The 19,723-nt window shown below is 48.9% G+C and overlaps 1 protein-coding gene across 4 annotated transcripts in view; it reads right to left on the bottom strand.

The window, feature by feature from the left end:
- ZFAT (zinc finger and AT-hook domain containing) overlaps window positions 1-19,723 on the bottom strand; it is a 192,673-nt gene that overhangs the window by 140,870 nt on the left and 32,080 nt on the right. For 3 of the 4 annotated variants that reach the window (XM_028105589.2, XM_028105590.2, XM_088022745.1), the window contains one exon: window positions 11,349-11,603. In XM_028105589.2, the coding sequence (XP_027961390.1) occupies window positions 11,349-11,603 (255 nt within the window). Of the gene's footprint in view, window positions 1-9,853; window positions 9,934-11,348; window positions 11,604-19,723 lie in introns of those variants that run through there. The other variant, XM_028105591.2, reaches the window with a different exon arrangement.

Here is a 19,723-nt window from a genome sequence, read left to right as displayed (position 1 = left end):
GAGGGACACTGTTCCATTTTCCAACTCCACACGTCTAGCAGTGGGATCCGTGTCTGCGTTTGTTATCTTTGAGTTCCCCACAGGACTTCACAGAGTCCCCTACAGAGAGTAACACTCAAACCAGGCAGGTTGACTTGGCAAAGGGCAGGTGAAGAGTTAAGTGTACATGCAATCATACCTTTGAAGAAATTAGCTCATATGCACTCATTCATAATTAACACTGCACTAATATTCTCAAGTACCTATTCTAAACTGCCCAAGAACTAATTAAATCTCACAACACCCTAGAGAGTAAAGTGTTATCAGCCACATTAATAAAAAGCTCAGAACAGTTGTCAAAAAAGACTGATAAGGGATTATATTCTGGGACTCCGGCCCCAATTCACTCCACACTGCTAAGACAGCAGTTTCTGGAACTTATTAGGCCACGATCACTCCATCAGACCTGCTGAATACGCATCTCTCCCACTTTTGCTCATACCCTCAGGCTTTCTCACAGATTCCCGGCTGTATGGCTCTGAAGGAAAGCCAGGCAAGCACCTGCTTCCAGCAGTGCCCCACGAGGGACAGCCATGAAAAGACACACAGGATGGGCACGAGGCCTTTGTCTTCCACGTGACCCCTGTTCTCGCTACACGACCACGCCTGCAGTCTTGAGTTGGGAAAGAAATGCCTCTCTCACCTCCTCTCCACACACACAAATGCCATCATCCTTACACATGGAGCTCAGACCCCCTCCTCAAGAAGCCCTCCAGGATGTACCCTACAGACACGCGGTCCTCTCCTGCCCCTCCGCACGGGTTTGGCCCTTCTGCCATCGTCCATTATCTATTCGCCTCCCTGTTCCCCTTTTCAGACACTCAGCTGCTCAAGGGAAGAGACTCATCTTACTCAACTCTGATCCCCAAAGTCTGGCTTGGCGCCCAACAACAGCATAAGCCCAGGAATCAGGAGGAAAAAAGAGAAGAGAATCTGCCTGCTGTGGGGAATCTCAGCCCTCGGCTTCAGCCGGCCTCCGTGGCAGCTCACAAGCACCAGGCACAGCAGTTAAGTCCGGCTTTAAAAGCTTTGGGCCGTGGGCCATGGGCCACCCATCCCAGTACTTCTTAGCAATCAGGGGTTTTCACGGGAGAGAGAGTACTCCTTTTCAAATGGGGCCCCAAGGCATGGCAGCTCCCTGTCTTGGGAAAAAGCATTCATTAGAGTGAAAGCCCACGGTGCCACAGCCTCCATCACACCCTATCAAGGTCCTCCATGCCAGTACTCAGCAGGCAGCCCACTGAACTGCACACAGCAAGATGCTCTGGAAGAAGAGACTTCCCCAACACAGTCCCACACGGCCCTCGCTGCCCTCCAAGATGCTGAACAAGGAAGTCCTCATTCAGAAGTCCTGCCATACAGTCCTGCTGAGGTGGGATCTTGTCAGTCCCCACCCCCAAACCCCCCCCACCACCGCTACAGAAAAAGGCTCTGAGTGCCCCTGGTTACCCGAGAAACACAGCAAGTCAGGAGCAAGAGATCGGGGTGCACAGGGCCAGCTCTACTTCTGACTTCTGTGTCTCACACCGGGATACTTCATCCCCAACAGGACTGGAGGTTTTAATTCAGGGGACTCTGGGCCAGGGCAGGGGGGCGAGTAGGAGGCCCAGCATCCCAGAAGACAGCCAGGGCTTGAGCTCAGAAATCTAAGGGATTCGGGTAGTGGCCAGCTGGCCTGGGAAAACTTCCTTCCCGTGGCAGAGCCTCTTTCACTTCATCTGTAGTGAGATGGCAGTCCCAGCCAGGCATCTGGCGGGAGGACCAGAAGAGACACTCTGAGCCCTGGCAGCAGCTGCCGCAGCTGGGCGCACACCAAGAGGACGCATCAGCCTCACCGTGGCATCCAGCTGGGGACAGTGAGCGCCACGGTCCTGCTGACCTGGGTCTAGGATTCCTCAGACCCATGGATGTTCTGGACGAGCCTGCCTCTGGAAATTCTGCGAGCACATAAACAGACAACTACAAAACTTAGCAGCCTGATTCATACTCACCTCTAGCTCCTCACGGGCTCCCAGCTATCAGGCCCACACTTTCTTCCCTCCCTAAGGAACTCTGATCACATATCCTGTTATAATCTATCTGAACTTCAAGTATCAGAAGCCAGTGGAGTAATGAAGGTCACGCACAGGTATTTTCACTGGGCATACATTTACCAGCTGCCTCCATGGGTAGGCTGGCCCTGAAGAGAACAGGCTGGCTGGGCTGGCTCAGGGCGTGCAGGGGGCTCTCTAAGAAGAGAAAGCTGCCTGCACCAAAGGAGTCAGGAGACAAGTGGGCACAAGCATGCAGAGCAGTGGCCCAGATAGCAGTCCAGTCTCAGGGTAGGGGCAGGCAGGCCACAGGAGGATGCTCAATAGGAAAGCGACAGGTTACCTTTGCATTCGACACCGCTCTGTGAAGAGGGGGCCTAGGGGGCCAGTTGAGAAGCGGAGCGACCACTCCCAGGGCTGTGGCTAAAAGTGCCTGGGAGTGATGAGAAAGCTGGACGTGGGGCAGGGAGGAAGGTCAGTGAGGAGACCAGGCGCCCCAGAAGGACGCAGGGGGCAAAAAGCCAGCAGGGCTTGGTGACCATTCGTTTAGTCTGGGGTGAGATCAAAGTTGGAATTAAAGGTGACTCAGGTTTCTATCTCCGATGACTGAGAAACACCAGCAAGTGAGAAGTAACTTTCATAGGCAACCATCTAATATGGGCGGGAAAAAAGGGGACGAAATCCAAAATGTAAAGAACAGAGTCCGGAAATGACCATGAGCAGCTCTGGATGGTCAGTCAGCAACATGTACAGGGACCTCAGCCATGTCATCTGCCCCATACCACAGAGAAATGCATGGGGAAGTTAGAAAAACTAACCTTCATTTGCCGCCTGTTAAGACTCTGTGTAGCCCTAGTTTCTGCTCTAGAGGATTCGTGCATTTACTGCACTTTCTGTGTGCCACCAGGCACTGTTCTAAACACTGGAAACAGAAAAGAGAAATGAGATACCCACACAAAGTGCCTTACACACTCTGTGCCAAATCCATAAAGGAGCAGAGTCTGGCTCTAGATTTTGCCAAAGAAAGGAGAGATATGAGTGATTCTGTGCCATGTGCAGGGCACCAGGCCCTGGGGATCCTGCCTGCTGAGCTATCAGCATATGGGGAGACAGAAACACAGACTGACGCTCTTAACAGGGGAAGACACGCATGGCATGGGGTGAGCAGCCTGCGCTGCTGGGAGGCAGAGGCCAAGAACAAGGACGCACACACCAAGCCAGCCTGCAAAAGGAATGAGGCCAGGAGCTGCAGGTGAGTGGGAATCTGCTGGCACCCGAGAGGGCCCCAGGGCTCAGGGGCTGTGGATGAGTGTGGCTATTCAGAGGACCGAAGGAAACAGGTCTTTCCAGGCAAAGGGAACAACGTACCAGAGAGAAAGAGCACAGAGTCCTGGGTCCTGCGGAAGTTTGTCATGGAGACGCAGGTGGGCAACAGAGGCGGTGGGGGGGGGGGGAGCTGTCAGGTTTATACATAAACGACCTAGCAGGTTTGGGAGGAGCTCCGACTGTCTGTGAACAGGGGCAGGCGTGCCGGCCTGTTTCCGAGGGAGGGATGGGACCAGTCTGCACTCTGGAGAGATGGCTCCAATGGCAGGGAGAGCCAGAGTGCACACACCCAGGGCATGCGTAAAACAATCCACTGCTATCTGGGAAGAAAACAGAATTCCTCTTTGCCTTTCTGACCGCATCCTTGTGAATTTTATATTTTATGTACGTTTTACAATGCCTATAATAACATATTCTTACAGCAAATGTGTATTTGAGCCAAAATGCCTGAGCTCCCATCGCAGGCCCACCACTTCCTGTAACACTGGACAGGATGCTTGTCTCAGTTTCCTAATCTGCAAAATGGGGACAAAACCAGTAACTACCTCATGGGCTTTTTATGAAGAAGAAATAAATTAGTATTTGTAAGATACACAGAATAGTGGTAGGCCTACAATAAGGACGCTGTAAGATGGTTTTTAAATTTTAAAAATGCAACTTATTAGTAACTAAATGACTATGTATCAGGGACGTGTTTGCAAATCACTGGTATACAGAGAGCATGGGTCGGAGCAGAAGGGCAGACCAGAGCTGTCACAAGAAGAGATGACAGGGTCTGACCCATATGAAAGGGAGCTGGCGTGGAGAAAAAGTCAACTGGCCATGGTAAGTAACCAATATGACAGGTGAGGGATAGGACACATGGACGGTGGGGCTGGTCACCAAGTTGGAATGGCGGGGGCATTTACAAGGAGCTAGACAATGAGCAAGCACCGAACATGCTGCATAGCTTATGCTGCCTATGGGTACGCAGTACCCAAACTGACCGCAAGCTCAGCAGAGGGTCTGGCCAAGGAGGACGTCTGCAGGTCACAGAGCACAGCTGGGGGTGGCTCCAAGGAAGTGGACAGGAGCCAGGCAGCCGTCACTAGTGGCCATCAGCAGACATCTCCAGTTCTCCCCCACCCTGGCACACGGCAGGGTTGCACTTTCTAGCCCCCTGAAGTCAGTGGGGCCGTGACATCAGCTCTGGCCAGTGGAATACATGGGTGGAAATGACGGGGTCACTTCGAGGCTGATGGGAAACCATCCAGGGCTGTCCTCCCTTCTTGCACACTGACCAGCCACCGTCATGGTGGTGGCTGCTCTGTCTGGGACCCCAAGTGAGCACAACCTCCGAGGACCTGCAGTGGGTGTGCAGTCCGAGGGAGAACTCGAGCCTGGCTGTGTTAGGGCCACCGCCATGAGGGAGAGGCTTGCTCTAAGGACGTGACCTGGCCTACACTGACTGACAGACTCAGGGACAGTGACGTGATGAGCAGAAGAACAGAAGCTCACAAAGAGGGGAGGGGCAGCTGGAGAGGGAGGAGGGAGTTAGGAGCGTGAGTGAGGAGGGAGTTAGGAGCGCGAGGTGTCTCAGGGAGGGGACATGAACATGCCAGGACACGTGCCTACACTCCCCCGCAGGCTGGAGGCCGAGTATGCATGGGCACCACTGCGCTGCATGACCTCCAGGCTTCCACCCACTTGACTGGTCTGGTAAACAGTGAAACTGAGGTTTATAGACAGCAAAAGCAAACAGTCATCCCTCATTACACAGCTCTCCACGGAGAAAGGTGTCCTATTCAGAGACTGATACTGCCTTTCCTTCACACCTGCAAATTTTCAAACACAGCTCACCCCAAACCGTTTTCAATCATAGCAGCTCTTACCAAATCAGCTGTTTTGCTAACACAAATACAGAAGGCACTTGAAATATTGTTGTAAAAAAAACTCCATGAAGATCATAGGTGCATCTTAGGTAAGATCTTAGAATAAATGCCTTGTCTTCTTTAGGACAGATTCAACAAGAATAAGAGCCAATTTTTGCAACTCTCCTTGCCAAAATTGACCCCAGAAACAAGCTTGGGAAGGTTCAGAAGTCACTTTTATAAAGTTGACATATTGGTTTCTATAGGCTACAAACTGTTTTTTCAGAAACACCAGCTGTTCCACATAATGGCACAAAAAAATCTCTTTTCCTGGTTTCTTTTACTATTCAAATGCAGAATAAAATAAATAAATGTTGAACACATATCAAAAGTATTATTTTAACTTGCCAGGGTTCAGCTAGGCAAAGGCTTATGTTGTTTCCTTTTAATTGTTTTAACAAGCTAGAGAGTCAAGGTCAATTGTTTGAAATGTCACTAAACTGCTCTTTACCGCCCATGTATTAAAACAATTATGCAAGAATTTTCCAAATTGTAATGTCATGCTTGGCAAACTGGGAAGCGTGGAGCAATTGCAGAGACAGCGGCCACAAGGCAACTGGGCATAAGGTCATCTCTGCATATTTTAGAGGCTTCCATGGGGCCCAGAAAGGGAAAAACGCCCAGAGTTTCTACCTTTCCATTGCTGTTAAAGTCCTTTGAAGGTCATTCAAATCAATGGGCTATGCGGCCATTTCCTCTACAGCTTATTACTGGAGGCAGCTGATAATCTTATTAGCAAGGGCTGCTCCTGTCTGCCACTGCAGGAGACACCGCCTAACGAGCTACGGAGTAGAAAATAAACATCGGAACTACGCAAGGTGGGACCTTCGTTTCTTATAAGGTTAGCAAAAAAGCTGACAGAAGTACACGGGAACGCATAAAATCTACATCCATGAGGTGGAAATGACACTGGTCTGAAGGCACAGCGCAGCTGGCCACAGGGCGGGAGGCAGGTGTGGGGCTGCACGCACCCCAACCCTCAATCAGGTGAGACTCTGGATTATCCAGACTCTGGATAATCATCACCTCTGGACTTCAACTTCCTTGACTATAAAACTATGAAAGTGAGTCTGAAAAGGGGGCTTTCTGAGCAAATCTTAAAAGGTCACATACCATGTGGTTCAATGGATACAAGATTTTTGAAGTGACCAAATAGAACAGATCTCTGGTTGCCAGGGGTGGGGGGGGGGGTGATTCTGCAGCAGGAGCACATGTCCCCCGCGTGATGTGACACGGAGCTGCACACATGCGTGTCACCATCCGTGTCGGTTCTGATGTCGTGCTGCACAGCTACATACGATGCACCCCTTGGGGGCAACAGGGGTGAGGGCCCCAGACTTCTCTACACAATCCTCTCGACTTCCTGTGAATCTGTAATTATTTTCAAAATATAAAGTTTTACTTTTTAAAGGGTTTTTCTTAAAACTTTGAGCCATACCCTTATTATTTTCTCTGTGGGCCCTAGGACTTGAAATAATTTATCTCCCAAATTGCATTTATTAAGATAATTCCTTTGCCCATGTTTACTGACAGAACTATCTTACTTTATGACTCTCACAAAACCATGATTTCCGGATGGATCAAAGGCATAGGTAATAAATGAAACCATACAAATCAGAGAGGAATAGATAGAAGCATGTATTTTATTATTTGGGGGCACAGCTAAGTGTTCTCAGCTATGATGAAAAGGGCAAGAAATCTAAAAGGAACGTTCGACAGGAGTGACAGGACAGATACTTAAAATTCTCAGTGAAGTGCAAAAGGAAACAAAGTAAGGCTACAAATGAAATGAAAAGACAAATGATAAACTGTGGAAAATACTTTCTGCACATAACGGTGACCCAAAGGTGTAGTTAAGTAAAGAGCACAGGCTAACACCCCAAATTACACACAAAACACAAATCCCCAGTAATTCTGTAACCAGAGGGTCTACTCGTGACCACACAGATGCCAATTCAAATAATTAAAAGAAATCGTTGGCAGAAGGGCCTGGCAGAGCTGAGGACTGACAGAGCGCAAGATGAAGAGGACCAGAGCGGGTAGGAGCTGGTGTCGGGGAAGTAACCGACAGATGCTGTCTGCAGGGTAGCTTGGCAACGTGCGGGCGTGTCAAAATGTAATATATGCTCTTATTAGCCCAGCAATTACGTGACTAGGTATTTACCGAAGATAATAATAGCATGAGGGTAAATATAATAATAAAATTAAAATGCATGCTTAAGACCAGTCACCTGAGAGGTGGTTTGTGTTTTGTTTTGTTTTTTTTAAATCAGGGACAAAAATTAAAAGCAATCGTGAATGTCAATCGACTGGACACTGATGAAGGAAAATGCACAGCCCATGCATATGGTGAAATGCAGGGTGGCCTTTAAAAATGACAATAATCTACATTTACTGATTGTTTGGGGTCAGGAAGCAGAGCACAGCTGAACTGTGGCAGGTTCAGAACCCAGCCCTGCTGCTTACAGGCTGTGTGATCTCAGCAAGCTCCTGAACTCTCTGTGCCTCAGTTTCCTCTTCTGTAAAGTGGGAAAACACCAGTGCCTACTTCTTAGAGCTACATAGCTACATACAGCACTCAGTCACTACTGCTGTGACTTAAATGAGCTAACAGCTGTAAGATGGTGATATCCAGAAAGTGCTATGGAACAGCTTGTTAAATAAAAAATACTGACATGAAAACTTTATCGGCCACATTAGTGAGTGAAACAAGATCACAGAACATGATGCATGACCCCATTTCTAAAAAACGTACACGTACATAGAACCGAGCAGGATCTTTCTTCTTTCTTATACAGTGTAAGAGCCGATACACCTCGTCAGTGAGATTCTGGATTATTGTTACTTCTTAGTATTTTCTGTAACATCTCAGGTATTAAAAAAGAAAAAAATGTCAATATCCAATAGGCACTCTCAGACACTTTTGGAATCTGAATTGGCTTGAGCTTTCGGGGTGGGGGAAATTTGGTAATATGTAATATACTTTCTGACCCAGGGGTTATACTTCTGGGAGTTACTCCTACGAAAATAACAGTGAAAGTCTACAAATACACATATACGTGGGTATGTACACACACACACACACACACACACACACACACACACACGTGCATACAGAAGCATTTATTAAAGCAATACTCACAGCAGCAAAAGACTGGAAATAACTTAAATTTCATCAATTGCAAACAGTAAGACACAGAAAAATGCCATAGAGCTCCATGGAAAGATCCTTTTGTTGAGGGTCTTGAATGCCCAGGAGCAGACTTTGTACTTTACTCTGAAGGGGAGACACTGAAAAACTTTGCTTCAGGAAGAAAACCCTGAGGGCAGTGCAGAACATCCATAGATCTGCGTGAACGTCTCAGGCTGCATCCAAGTTAGATCCAGGTCTGACCTCTGGAGGAAGAAGCAGAGGGAATGTTTTGCAAAGGAGATCCCTGATTTCCAACCGTAATGTAAAAAAGCCCAGGAGTCTCCCACAAGGAGTCTGATGGGATAAATCATGTGAAGGCACAAAAACAAAACAGATACGCAAGAAGACAGCACTGAATGAGCAGAGAGATTCGGATTCTCAGGACTCAGGCAGGTACACACGGAGAGGCTCTGAAGGCTACAGCTGGTGCCTCTTATTAAAATGCAACCACCATGGGGAATGCAAACTGGTGCAGCCGCTCTGGAAAACAGCACAGAGGTTCCTCAAAAAGTTAAAAAATAGAACTACCCTATGATCCAGTAATCACACTGCTGGGTATTTACTCAAAAAATACAAAAACACTAATTCAAAGGGATACATGCAAGCCCTATGTTTACAGCAGCATTATTTACAATAGCCAAACTATGGAATCAACCCAATCGTCCATGGACAGAGGACCGGATAAAGAAGGTGTGGTCTATGTATACAATGGAATATTACTCAGCCATCAAAAAGAACAAACTCTTGCCATTTGCAATGACATGGATGGAGCTAGAGAGTAATCTCCTAAATGAAGTAAGTCTGAGAAAGACAAGCACCATATGATTTCACTCATATGTGGAACTTAAGACACAAAACAAAGGAGAAAAAAGAGAAAAAACAAACAGAAGCAGACCCTTAACTCTAGAGAACACAGTGATGGTGACCAGAGGGGAGGTGGGTGGGGGGTAGGGGAACTAGGTGATGGGGAGGAAGGAGGGCACTTGTGATGAGCACCGGGTGATGGATGGATTTGCTGAGTCACTATACTGCACATCTGAACCCGATATCACACCGTTAACTATACTGGGATTAAAGTAAAAAACTTAATAAACAAACAAAATGCAACCACCATTAACTATCTGCGTGAGAAGAAGAGAGCAGGGGGTGTGCCTGGCGTAGGGGGCAACTCTGCACTCCAGGGCCAATGGCTGACACATCCACCAGAAATTAGCACTTCAGGGGCAGGGAGGTATGTCCTCGTCCTTCTTCCCTCAACCATCTCACTTTTAAAAGTACCTTAATTTGCCAAAAGGGCATCGGGCTCTGAGGCCACAGCACTCCCTACCTACGTGTCTCACACAGCAATGACTCACGCTCTGCCATGGGACAGCTGCCTTCTCGCTGACTTCTCTCGTCTGAATGCTCGTCCACGATGCGCATTCGCCCATGCAGCCTAGAAAGGGTTCACGGAGTCACCTTGAGAGCAGTTCTTCAAAGGAAAGAACAACATTTCATATTTTCTACAGTTTGCACAGATGTTGGCAATGAGCCTTGGCCACCAACCTAGATGTCTGGTAAGTATCAGGTGATGAGTTGCTCAATTATCCCCCCAATCTGTGCGAGGATTTTGCACACCAATGGTCTTGCTTCACCGCTGGGAGGTATTTATAGTAAAGAACTTGACAATGGAGGTTCAAAGGCTAGGTCCCCTTGCTAACTGAAGGACGCTGGACTAATGACCTGACTTCCCAGGGTCTAACTTTCCTTATCTATAAAACCCGAAGGAGGACAACAGTACTGTTTCCATAACACTGCGAGGAAAGTGACAGCTAACATTCATTTGTTGAGCGCTTTTCATATGCAGGTGCTGTTCTGAGCACTTTGTAAGTCCTGCCTTATTTAGTCCTCAAAGCAACCAGATGAGATAGTGCTGGGTTTTATTCCCATTTTACAGATGAGGAAACGGAGGCAGAAGGAAGCTGGTAAGGGCTGGAGCAGCTGCAATTCAAACCCAGGAAGCCATATCCCAAAGCCTGTGTTTTAACCAAATGGTCTCCCACGTGACGTCCTGAGCCCAGCACAAAGCACAGTAAGAACTTCAACCGTCGGGCCGTCTGAGCACTTCACAAGTGGCACAAGAACCAGACGACAGCAGAGCCCACAGCAGAGGCCCTCCCCTCTCCAGGACAGTGGTGCTACTTTATTACCCCGAGAAGGTCGCCCAGGAGACGCGCTCTGCCACGGTGACGTCACTCCCCGCTCACCTGTGCACCCCCTTCAGCCTCTTTTAGAAGTGGCTGCAGAGCTGAAGCCAAGCCAGAAACATATGTGGAAGAAGCACCAATATTCCATTTGCTTCCAGAATGCCCGCCACAACCTAGCCCTCGGCCTCCGCTGGCTCATCAAGGTCCCTCACGGGGGCGTTGAGCATCCTAATGTCCGCACTTGTGCTCACACAGCCCTGTCCGCCCACAGAGACGTCCTCCCTCCACTAATCCCAGGGCCACCCAAACCGCGACACCAGGTCCCCTCCTGACTCCCCATCGCCAAGGGCTTATTCCCTGCTCACATACTGTGCTGTCCAACCCTCCCGTCCCCCCTAGAACATAAGCTCATGTCTCACCCTCTCTGCAAACCCCAGAGCCCCATAGCGGCACCCCCGTGACTCACACTCCGTGGGCACCACCTACCACACGACACCTTCAATTCAGAGGTGACTTACGGTCAAAACGAGGAACTTTTCCAGAGAGGTGAGACTTGGTGTAACAACGCTCTCTTTCCACGTAGTTAACTGACCCAGCAAAGCCTGCCGTCGGTACTTACGTGTCTTCCTAGGAAACAGACGCGCTCGGCCCTCAGGCATCATACCTGCTTCCCCCTCCTCCTCGTCCAAATTCAGCACGATGATGCAGATGTGCTTCCTCAGCTGGCGTGGGTTGGAGAACTTTCGACAGCACTTGCTGCATTCCAAGCTGCTGGGAGCCAGGCCGCTGCCCTCCTCAAGGGCCGGTGGGCTGTCCTCGCTCGGACCCACGGCACTTTCTACCAGCAGCTCCTCCTCGGTGCTGGGCTTCTTTGTGGAGCCCTTGGGCCTGCCTCTCTTCCTCTTCATGACCGAAAACTCTACCGAGGAAACAAGAGGGCACAAGGTAGTTACACGCAGCAACAGTGGCGGGCACGCACCCAACTTCCAAATGTGCGAGTGTGTTCAGTTTCACGTTTTATGAAAAACAGAAAGTCTGAAGCAGTTGCGGAAATTAACAGCTACAGGCAGTATCTTTAGTGCTCGTGTTGCTGCATCTACATGCTACCATGTTACCAATTTCCTAATATTCTGATTTAAAAATACCCGTATGATGAGAACCTTTGCACATCTTCTCTCATAAAATGGGGATGATTCTAAACTGTGACCGGCAGCCCCCCGGTTCACAAATCAGACTCCTAGTGAACCACTGACTCCACTTACACCCCGTTCTCAGAACGTGCTTAAGGACTGCTTCACAAAAGATTCGCAAAGGCTGCTTAGCTTTTCATGCTCTTAATGAGCTACACAACTCCTCAGATTATTTCATGGCATCATAATTATTACAGCCAAATTGTTCTGATAAAACAGAGAAAAAATAATTACAATCTAAGTCTACCAATTACAGGACTAAAGACAGTAGCAGTATTTTTCGAGTTTCCTAGCGACCTAGTGAGTTCAACGGCATGCTCAGAGCTGCTCTAAAGCAAGTTTCCAATCATTTTTCAACTTGTATTTCTTCTTAATTAGCACTCATTTTAAAGCATTCATCTCCAGAATGAAGGTGGGAATGAAGATGGGTGAGCAGGGTCAGGGAGCATCGTGCTGTTGGGTGTGTGTGTGAAGGTGGAGTGGCGTGGTCTCAGACGATGGGACCTGACAGGTACCCCGAGACATCGCAAGCGGGAAGCCAGCACCACCTGGCTGATACCCCAGTGTGAGTGGCCTGTCTGCTGAGGTACAGCATTTCAGCAGTCCTCCAAATCTGAGCAGCAGAGGAGAAGAAGGGGTCTTGGGTTCCAGCACTATCCTGGGAAAATGGTCACGTACAGAAAGATGATGTCTTCGGGGCTCCTCCCTGCTCTAAGGCTACTGGTCCACACAGAAAAGCATCACGCACGCTGCCCACTGCTACTCCCATGAGGACCCTTTCAGTAGACTGCTGTGCTCCCAAACCAGACAGGGAGACCAGAGGAGAGAGGAAGGCAGGAAGGTTCTGGAGCAGAGTCTGAAGGGAAAGAGTGGCATGACAATGTGCGGTCTGGACAAAGGAGCCTGCTTTGACGCGGGGTCCCCAAGAACTCAGGGAGATCATGCACCAGAATGGGGGAAGAGGTAGGGGGATTGCAGGGGCAGAGCTTCTGCAGAGGTGCAGGGCCAAGGGGGGTTGGTCAACAATGACCAAGAGAGCCAAACCGGAGCCCTCCTGGGCCAGGGCAGCCAGCACAGTGCACAGTGACTGCCTTCCCGCTCTGTCGAGGCGCGTGCTGGAGGTGGGGGGGTGGGGGAACAGGGGAGGGAAAAGTACTTAGCAACAGGAAGGCAGAAGAGACCAGAGGAGACAAACAAGGGCACGAGACGCTTGGATCCCGCTGCCTGCACCGGATTTTACAGGGGAGAACAACAGCTGTGTAAACCCAAGAGCCAGCCGACAGCTATGGGAGGTTGGGGCAGGTGGCAAGGAGAGGAATGTACAGTGAGGACAAGCGGCTGACCTCACAGTCACTGAGACTTCTCTCCTGTTAGTCTGCATAACAGCATGTACTTGTGCAAATTACCGAAGCAGCAATGAGGAGCAGAGGAGCAGGATCAGTGGCGAGGCCCTCAGATACCTGACACACGTCACGTCAGCTAAGCTGCAGAAACAGGTTATGGAAGTCCGTGGCCCAGGCCCAACCTCCGAGAAGGCCTCTGCATCCTGCTGGGCAGATCAGCCTTCCTCCTCTGAAAGGCTCCAAGGATGCAGGTGTGGTGAAGGAGGAACCTTACCCAGAGCGGTCTGGCCTCTGCCCTCAGCTACTGGGCCCCAGAAGGTCCTGCCTGATAGGAGTGCCTGTTTGCGCGGGGGCTGGGGCCACCGACAGTCTAACAACATGATTTATGACGGGGCTCTCTGACAAGTCAGAGCAGTTCTGACCTCCGGAGGAACCAGAGAACAGAGGTATTCATCTGAACCCACGGGAGCGAGGGACTGAAGGCCAGGCACGTGGGCAGTGTGTCATTGAGCTGGACACCGAAGGCTGAGGTGAGCATCCCTGATTGGGAATACTTGAGTCCTGTCACATAATATAGCAGGAAGAAGGCAAGAGCATCCAGAACTCCACGGGGGGAGAAAGATGACCAAAAGCTCCACGTCTAGAACCCTCCCAATCCCAGACTTGACCCATGCATCTCTCCCTGTGGCTGGTTCTGACCTCTCCACTTTTTGTATAAAATGGTAATCGTAAGTATAGTGCTTTTCTGAGTTCTGTGAATCATTCTAGCAAATTACAGAACTGGAGGGAGTCCTTGGGGTCCTCCAAATTTGCAGCTAGCTGGTTCGAGTAAGGTTGGCCCCGGGGACTCCCAAGCTTGTGGGTGGGGTCAGCAGTCTTGTGGGCAACTGTGCCCCTAACCTGGGGTTCAGCACACACAGCAGGACACCTAGCGTTCTCTCCTCGGAGACGTGCCAGAGGGTGTGAGACTCTGCCGCCGTGCATCTCTCTCCCCGCAGACGGGGGACACCCTGCAGGCAGAGCCCTAGCCCCGACTCTCTGTTACACCCAGCACCTAACCTGGTATCCTGCACAGCGGGCACCAATAAGTCTGGGTAGGTTAAACCAGCGAGCCGTGCACAATCTGGCTGTCAAGGAAGAAACACAAAATCAGCCCTGAAAGCTTTGGAAATCCTCTAATACGACGGTGACAAAACTAATCTTACATCTTGCTACATCCATAATGCAGATGCTCAAGACCAATTAGTTAGCGAAAAATGAAATATTCATAAATGAACTTGGAATAATTTAAAAGCGTGGAAAACGAGTTGCTGCCGTCAACTACAAACACAAACATTTCACAGAACTGCTGAGGACTCTGGAACTGGGCAAGGGAAATCTTGTAACCTCTCAATCAAAACCCTGGAATGGGCTTGCCTTCCATTCCCCTTCCTCCTCCGTGAATTCCCTGGTTCCGTCTGTCTGGGAACTCTGATTTGTCCTAAAGACATCTGCCGACTAAACCCCCTCTCCGTTCTTTGCCACCACCCAGATCCCTACACATGGCCCCCAGACCACAGCCTCCTGCTCTGGTCCTCCTTGTCTCACTACCTCGCTCTAGAACATTCCATCGTTCACAACACTCAGACCCGGCTGTCTAGGTCCTTCCTCACACGGCTCAACATGCACACGCACGCACAGCTGTGCTCTCTCTCAAGTGCTCAGCAATGTTCCAGACCTCCCTAAATTCGCACAAATAATCCCAGTCTTTTTATGTACCTGTACTGCTCCGCCCCCGTCTGTGCCCACCTCCTGCACCCCAGTCAGACCCCAGGCCCCATTCAAACCCTCAGGTCCTCCTCCACGAGGCGGACCCAGCTGGTCTTGCGTTGACAGTGTGAGGCACGCGTGCTATGCACGCCGATGACACAGCCTCAGGCTGTGTGCTTCCCTCTTTCCCCACCTGTTACACATCCTGAGGGTGAATTCCCAGAGCCCAAGGATGGCAAACAGAGCTGGAGATGCAGGAGACATTTAATAAGTAAATACACATGGTCTGATGGCAGAAAAAGCAGCCATTTCCTGCGTCCGCAGTTTCCAAAAGGAAGAGAGAGGCGAGCCACCACGCAACCTATCAGCCCTGTCCCGATGCCATAGTTTGAGGACAACTTCCTCACAGTCAAGAGAATCGTCCTTGCAGATCCAAGGCCAAAACTGGCAAGGGACACAAAGAATCAGCCAAAGGTTTTTTAATTCAATCAAAAGACAACATGAGCACCATGAAAAAAATAGCTCCACGTGACTAAAACTCTAGTAACGTAAGCCCTTTATTTGTACATCCCTCAAGGATGCAAGGCCCTTTCCCAGTTCTTATCTCATTTTATCCCCATAAAAACCTTCACAGATGGATGCTGCAAATGTTAATTTCCTCAAAAGGAAAAGAAATAAGGGACTCGAAGGTTCAAAGGGCTTGGCATGTTTTCCAGAATCTACTGCTGAGCTCACAGAGCCAGGATCCGGGTTTCTCTCTCCCCTGCCCGGCTCTTCCCGCTGGGTCATGCGGCCCTCAGGTCGGCTCTGGACATGTGGAAAGAGCCAGCGCTGCAGTGCAGAGAACACCAGCGGCAAGACCAGAAGACCAGACGTCCCGAGTTAAATCCCCCCCAAGCTGCCGTCTCTCGTATGAAAAATAAACACAAAACTGTCTGTTTTATAGTCCCCTATAAATAAAAGCCATCCATTAAAATGCTGAGCATAGATAGTACTTAGAAGGTGATCAATAAATGGCAACTGCTTATTATTATGGCCATCCTCATTAAAACTGTGACTTGGACAATTTCCCTGAAGCAACTATTACCTTCCCACTCGGCCGGCTGCCACACCATGTGATTCCTGACTGCACACCTGCTCTTGTTCCCTATAGCACTCTTCCCTTGATTTCTTCATCTTGAAGTTTCTCACACACCAAGAAAGCCAACACGGATTTAGGGGCATCCACATTTCATGATGCTGGAGACCAGGGATAAAGCCAGCATCCTCACTCTGCAGCTCAATCCAGTCACACCAACTCGAGAATTTAGGCAAATCCCAAAACTCTACCCCTGCTGGGCCTGACAGGCACTCTCCCTGACATTTACTTCCAACAAGCCCAGGAAGCCATGGGAAGACAATGAATTATTCATCAGAAACGAGGGAGAGTGGGCCTTTGAGGTTTATGGGGAATGCAGCAGCCCCTCCACAGGACAGACGGCAGCTGGCCCTGTAACACGGGGCATCAGGGAGGCCGAAGGCACCCACGCCTGCTCCCCGTGGAGGTACCAGTAACAAGGTGGAAATGTCCCGCAAACAACAGCAACAGTGAGGAAGTAGCGAGCACGTACAGTGCAAGCGCCCCGCGAAGCCCTTCATGGGCACTTCCCCATCGAAGCTCGGCCCGAAGCATCAGTATTACGCCCACTGTATGGAAGAAGACGCTGAGGTTGGAGAAGATTAATCAAGTGGCCCCAAGACAAAGAAAACATAAGTGGCAGAGCTAGGCTTTGAACCCACCATTTGCCTCGGAGCCGGTGAACTTCACATTTCTGTCCATTCAGTTAATTTCAGAGCACAGAAATAATACAATAATACGATTTGACCTCTCCTCTACACTCTGCAGGAAAATGACAATAGTGTCACCGAGCTACAAGCCTCAGTGTGATCGACTCTTGACCCAGACAACAGATGGATGAAACAGAAGCGGGGGGCTACAAAGTACATGGTGTGCGTACCACATACTAAGGCATCATGTATCAACATGTATTTATCTCATCACCTTTTCCAAAAAAAAAAAGGCTGGCATCTTACGTCCCTTTGCAGATGACAAAATCCATTTGCCGATGCCACCAGCAGGGCCTCCACAGGTGTGGTGCAGGCGGAGCCCTTCTCGAGGCACTACGGACGGCAGGTGGGGGCCGATACCTGGGCCATGCTCCACGAGCCAGGCTGAGCACTGGGCACCAGCTGCATCCAACCTGACCATGTTTTCTGCTCGTTCGCCCAGAAAGAAAGCCTGTTACTAATTCACCAGCCCAGAATGGGGGCACCTCTTTGTAACCCGCACAAAAGCACCCTGTGTGTCAGCCCCAGCCGTGGCAATCATAGGACAGCTCCAGGCCTGGAACAGGAGTCTCCCTCAGTCCGGGATGGGTGCTCTTTAGCCCTACGCTGCTGCCGGAGCAGAATAGAGACCCAGGTTTCAGTGGTTTCTGGAACACTGAGTACAGCAATGCCTGGTACACTCAGAATGACCCTGGCCGTGGTAGATGTCCAGGAGAGACAACACAGAGATTTAAATTTAGACGCCAACTTCCACCCTCAGACTAGACTCTGTGACCCCCTCTTTAGCGGCCAATCCTTGACCCCAGAGAAGTGCTTTCTCTGCTGCCCTGCATCACTGCCTCTGCCTACCGGCCGCCCAGCAGCCAAGAGGTGGAGCCATCAGGAAGAATGCCCCATGTGCCCTGCGCTGTCAGCACCTAGCAGAGCGCCTGAGCATCTGACAGGTGCATGGTGACTGAATAAAGAAGTGGGGTGCGAGGGAAGGCAGAGATAAAAGGAGAAGAGTTCCTATGGAAGGTCTGAAAGGGAAAGAAGATAGAAGACCAAACAAGGCTCTCCGCGGACCCCCGTGAATTACAGCTCCAGCAGGCCACCCATCCCAGCCGCCATCGGGATGAACGAATATGTGCATGCACCCTCACACACCACTCACACCCAAACACACACCCACGCACATTCTCAGACACAACCACACACTCACACACATTTTTTCTTGGACCACAGCCAGAGATCTGATGGGGAAGAGAGGAGAAAATGAAAGGTTCTTAGGCAGACCGCTTCCTACATGAGCAAAACAGATTAAAAGGCTATAAAATAAACCAAAGGATTTAGGAACCTGCATGTTATAAAGGGAGACCAAAATAATCAATCAGTTACTACTCAGTTAAAGGTTTAATTAAATCATTTCAAGTATCTCTCAACTTAAAATGAACTGTGAAGGTTAAACCTGAATAGAAATCATTAGAGAGAAACTAAGCTTCTGGAAGCCTCAAATTTTACGGACTCACACAGAGAGAAAAAGGAGGACTTGGAGTTCTTAATGAAAGACTTTTGAAGAAATGTTCTCGTATTAAGAGTCTGAGTTTAATTAAAGTCTTAAATATTTTTAAAAATTAAACTGTACAGGCAACTAATCTTCCAGTATACACACACACACACAAAGAGAGGAAATGTGTTCAAGAAAAATTTAAGTCAAAAATAAATTAGTTAATAAAGGAAAATAATTTTTAAAGCAGCTTCGTAGTAAGAATCTGATTACACCCAGAGCAGTACAAGAGCAGGCAAATGCTGTCAGAGCAGCTGGGTGCAAATCCCACTGTCCCACCTACTAACTAGGTAACTGTGAGCAGGTGGTGGTAAGGCCTCCACAGTCTCTGAGCCACATATTCCTCAATTATAAAATCTGGGCAGCACCAAGGAAACGGAAGACACGGACAGCAGTATAAACCAGCAAAACCTAATACTTATCTATGAGCATGTACCACCACCAACAGCAGACTACAAATTCTTCTCAACTGCACGTGGAACATTCTCCGAGACAAACCACATGTTAGGCCATAAATCAAGTCTCAATAAACATGTTAAGGGCTCAAACACATACATACAAAGTATGTGGGCTGAAATTAGAAATAAACAACTTCTACAAGTGAGTAACAAAATAAAAAAAAAACCCAATTAAGAAATGGGCAGAAGACATGAACAGACATTTTCCCAAAGACGACATGCAGATGGCCAACAGACACATGAAAAGATGCTCAACATCACTCGTCATCAGGGAAATGCAAACCAAAACTACAGTGAGATACCACCTCATACCTGTCAGAATGGCTATTATTAAAAAGATAGGAAATAGCAAGCGTTGGCAAGGATGTGAAGAAAGGGGAACCCTCTTACACTGCTGGCAAGAATGCAAGCTGGTGCAGCCCCTCTGGAGAACAGTATGGAGGCTTCTCAAACAATTAAAACAATTAAAAATAGAACTACCCTACAATCCAGAAATTCTACTTCTAGGTATTGAAGAAAACAAAAACACTAATTTGAAAAAATATACGCACATCTTTGTTCATTGCAGCATTATTTACAATAGCCAAGATACAGAAGCAGCCTGTGTGTCCCCCGACAGATGAATGGGAAAAAAAGATGTGTTTTGTGTGTGTGTACACACACACACACACACACACACACACACACTGGAATATTTCTGAACCATAAAAAATAATGAAATCTTGCCATTTGCGACAGCAGATAAACCTAGGGAGTATTATGCTAAGTAAAATAAGTGTGAAAGAGAAAGATAAATACCATATGATTTCACTTACATATGGAATCTAAAAAAAACAAAAACAAAACAGAAACCGACTCATTGTTACAAAGGACAAACTGGTGGTTGCCAGAGGGAGAGGGATGGGGGATGGGTGAAATACATGAAG

This window comes from Eumetopias jubatus, unplaced genomic scaffold (genome assembly GCF_037043125.1).
Source record: "Eumetopias jubatus isolate StellerSeaLion01/CBP00866 unplaced genomic scaffold, mEumJub1_p1.0 scaffold_4, whole genome shotgun sequence".
In the NCBI taxonomy this organism is placed as follows: domain Eukaryota; kingdom Metazoa; phylum Chordata; class Mammalia; order Carnivora; family Otariidae; genus Eumetopias; species Eumetopias jubatus.
The sequence above is the reverse complement of the archived record's forward strand: the minus strand, read 5'-3'. Positions and strand labels throughout refer to the sequence as shown.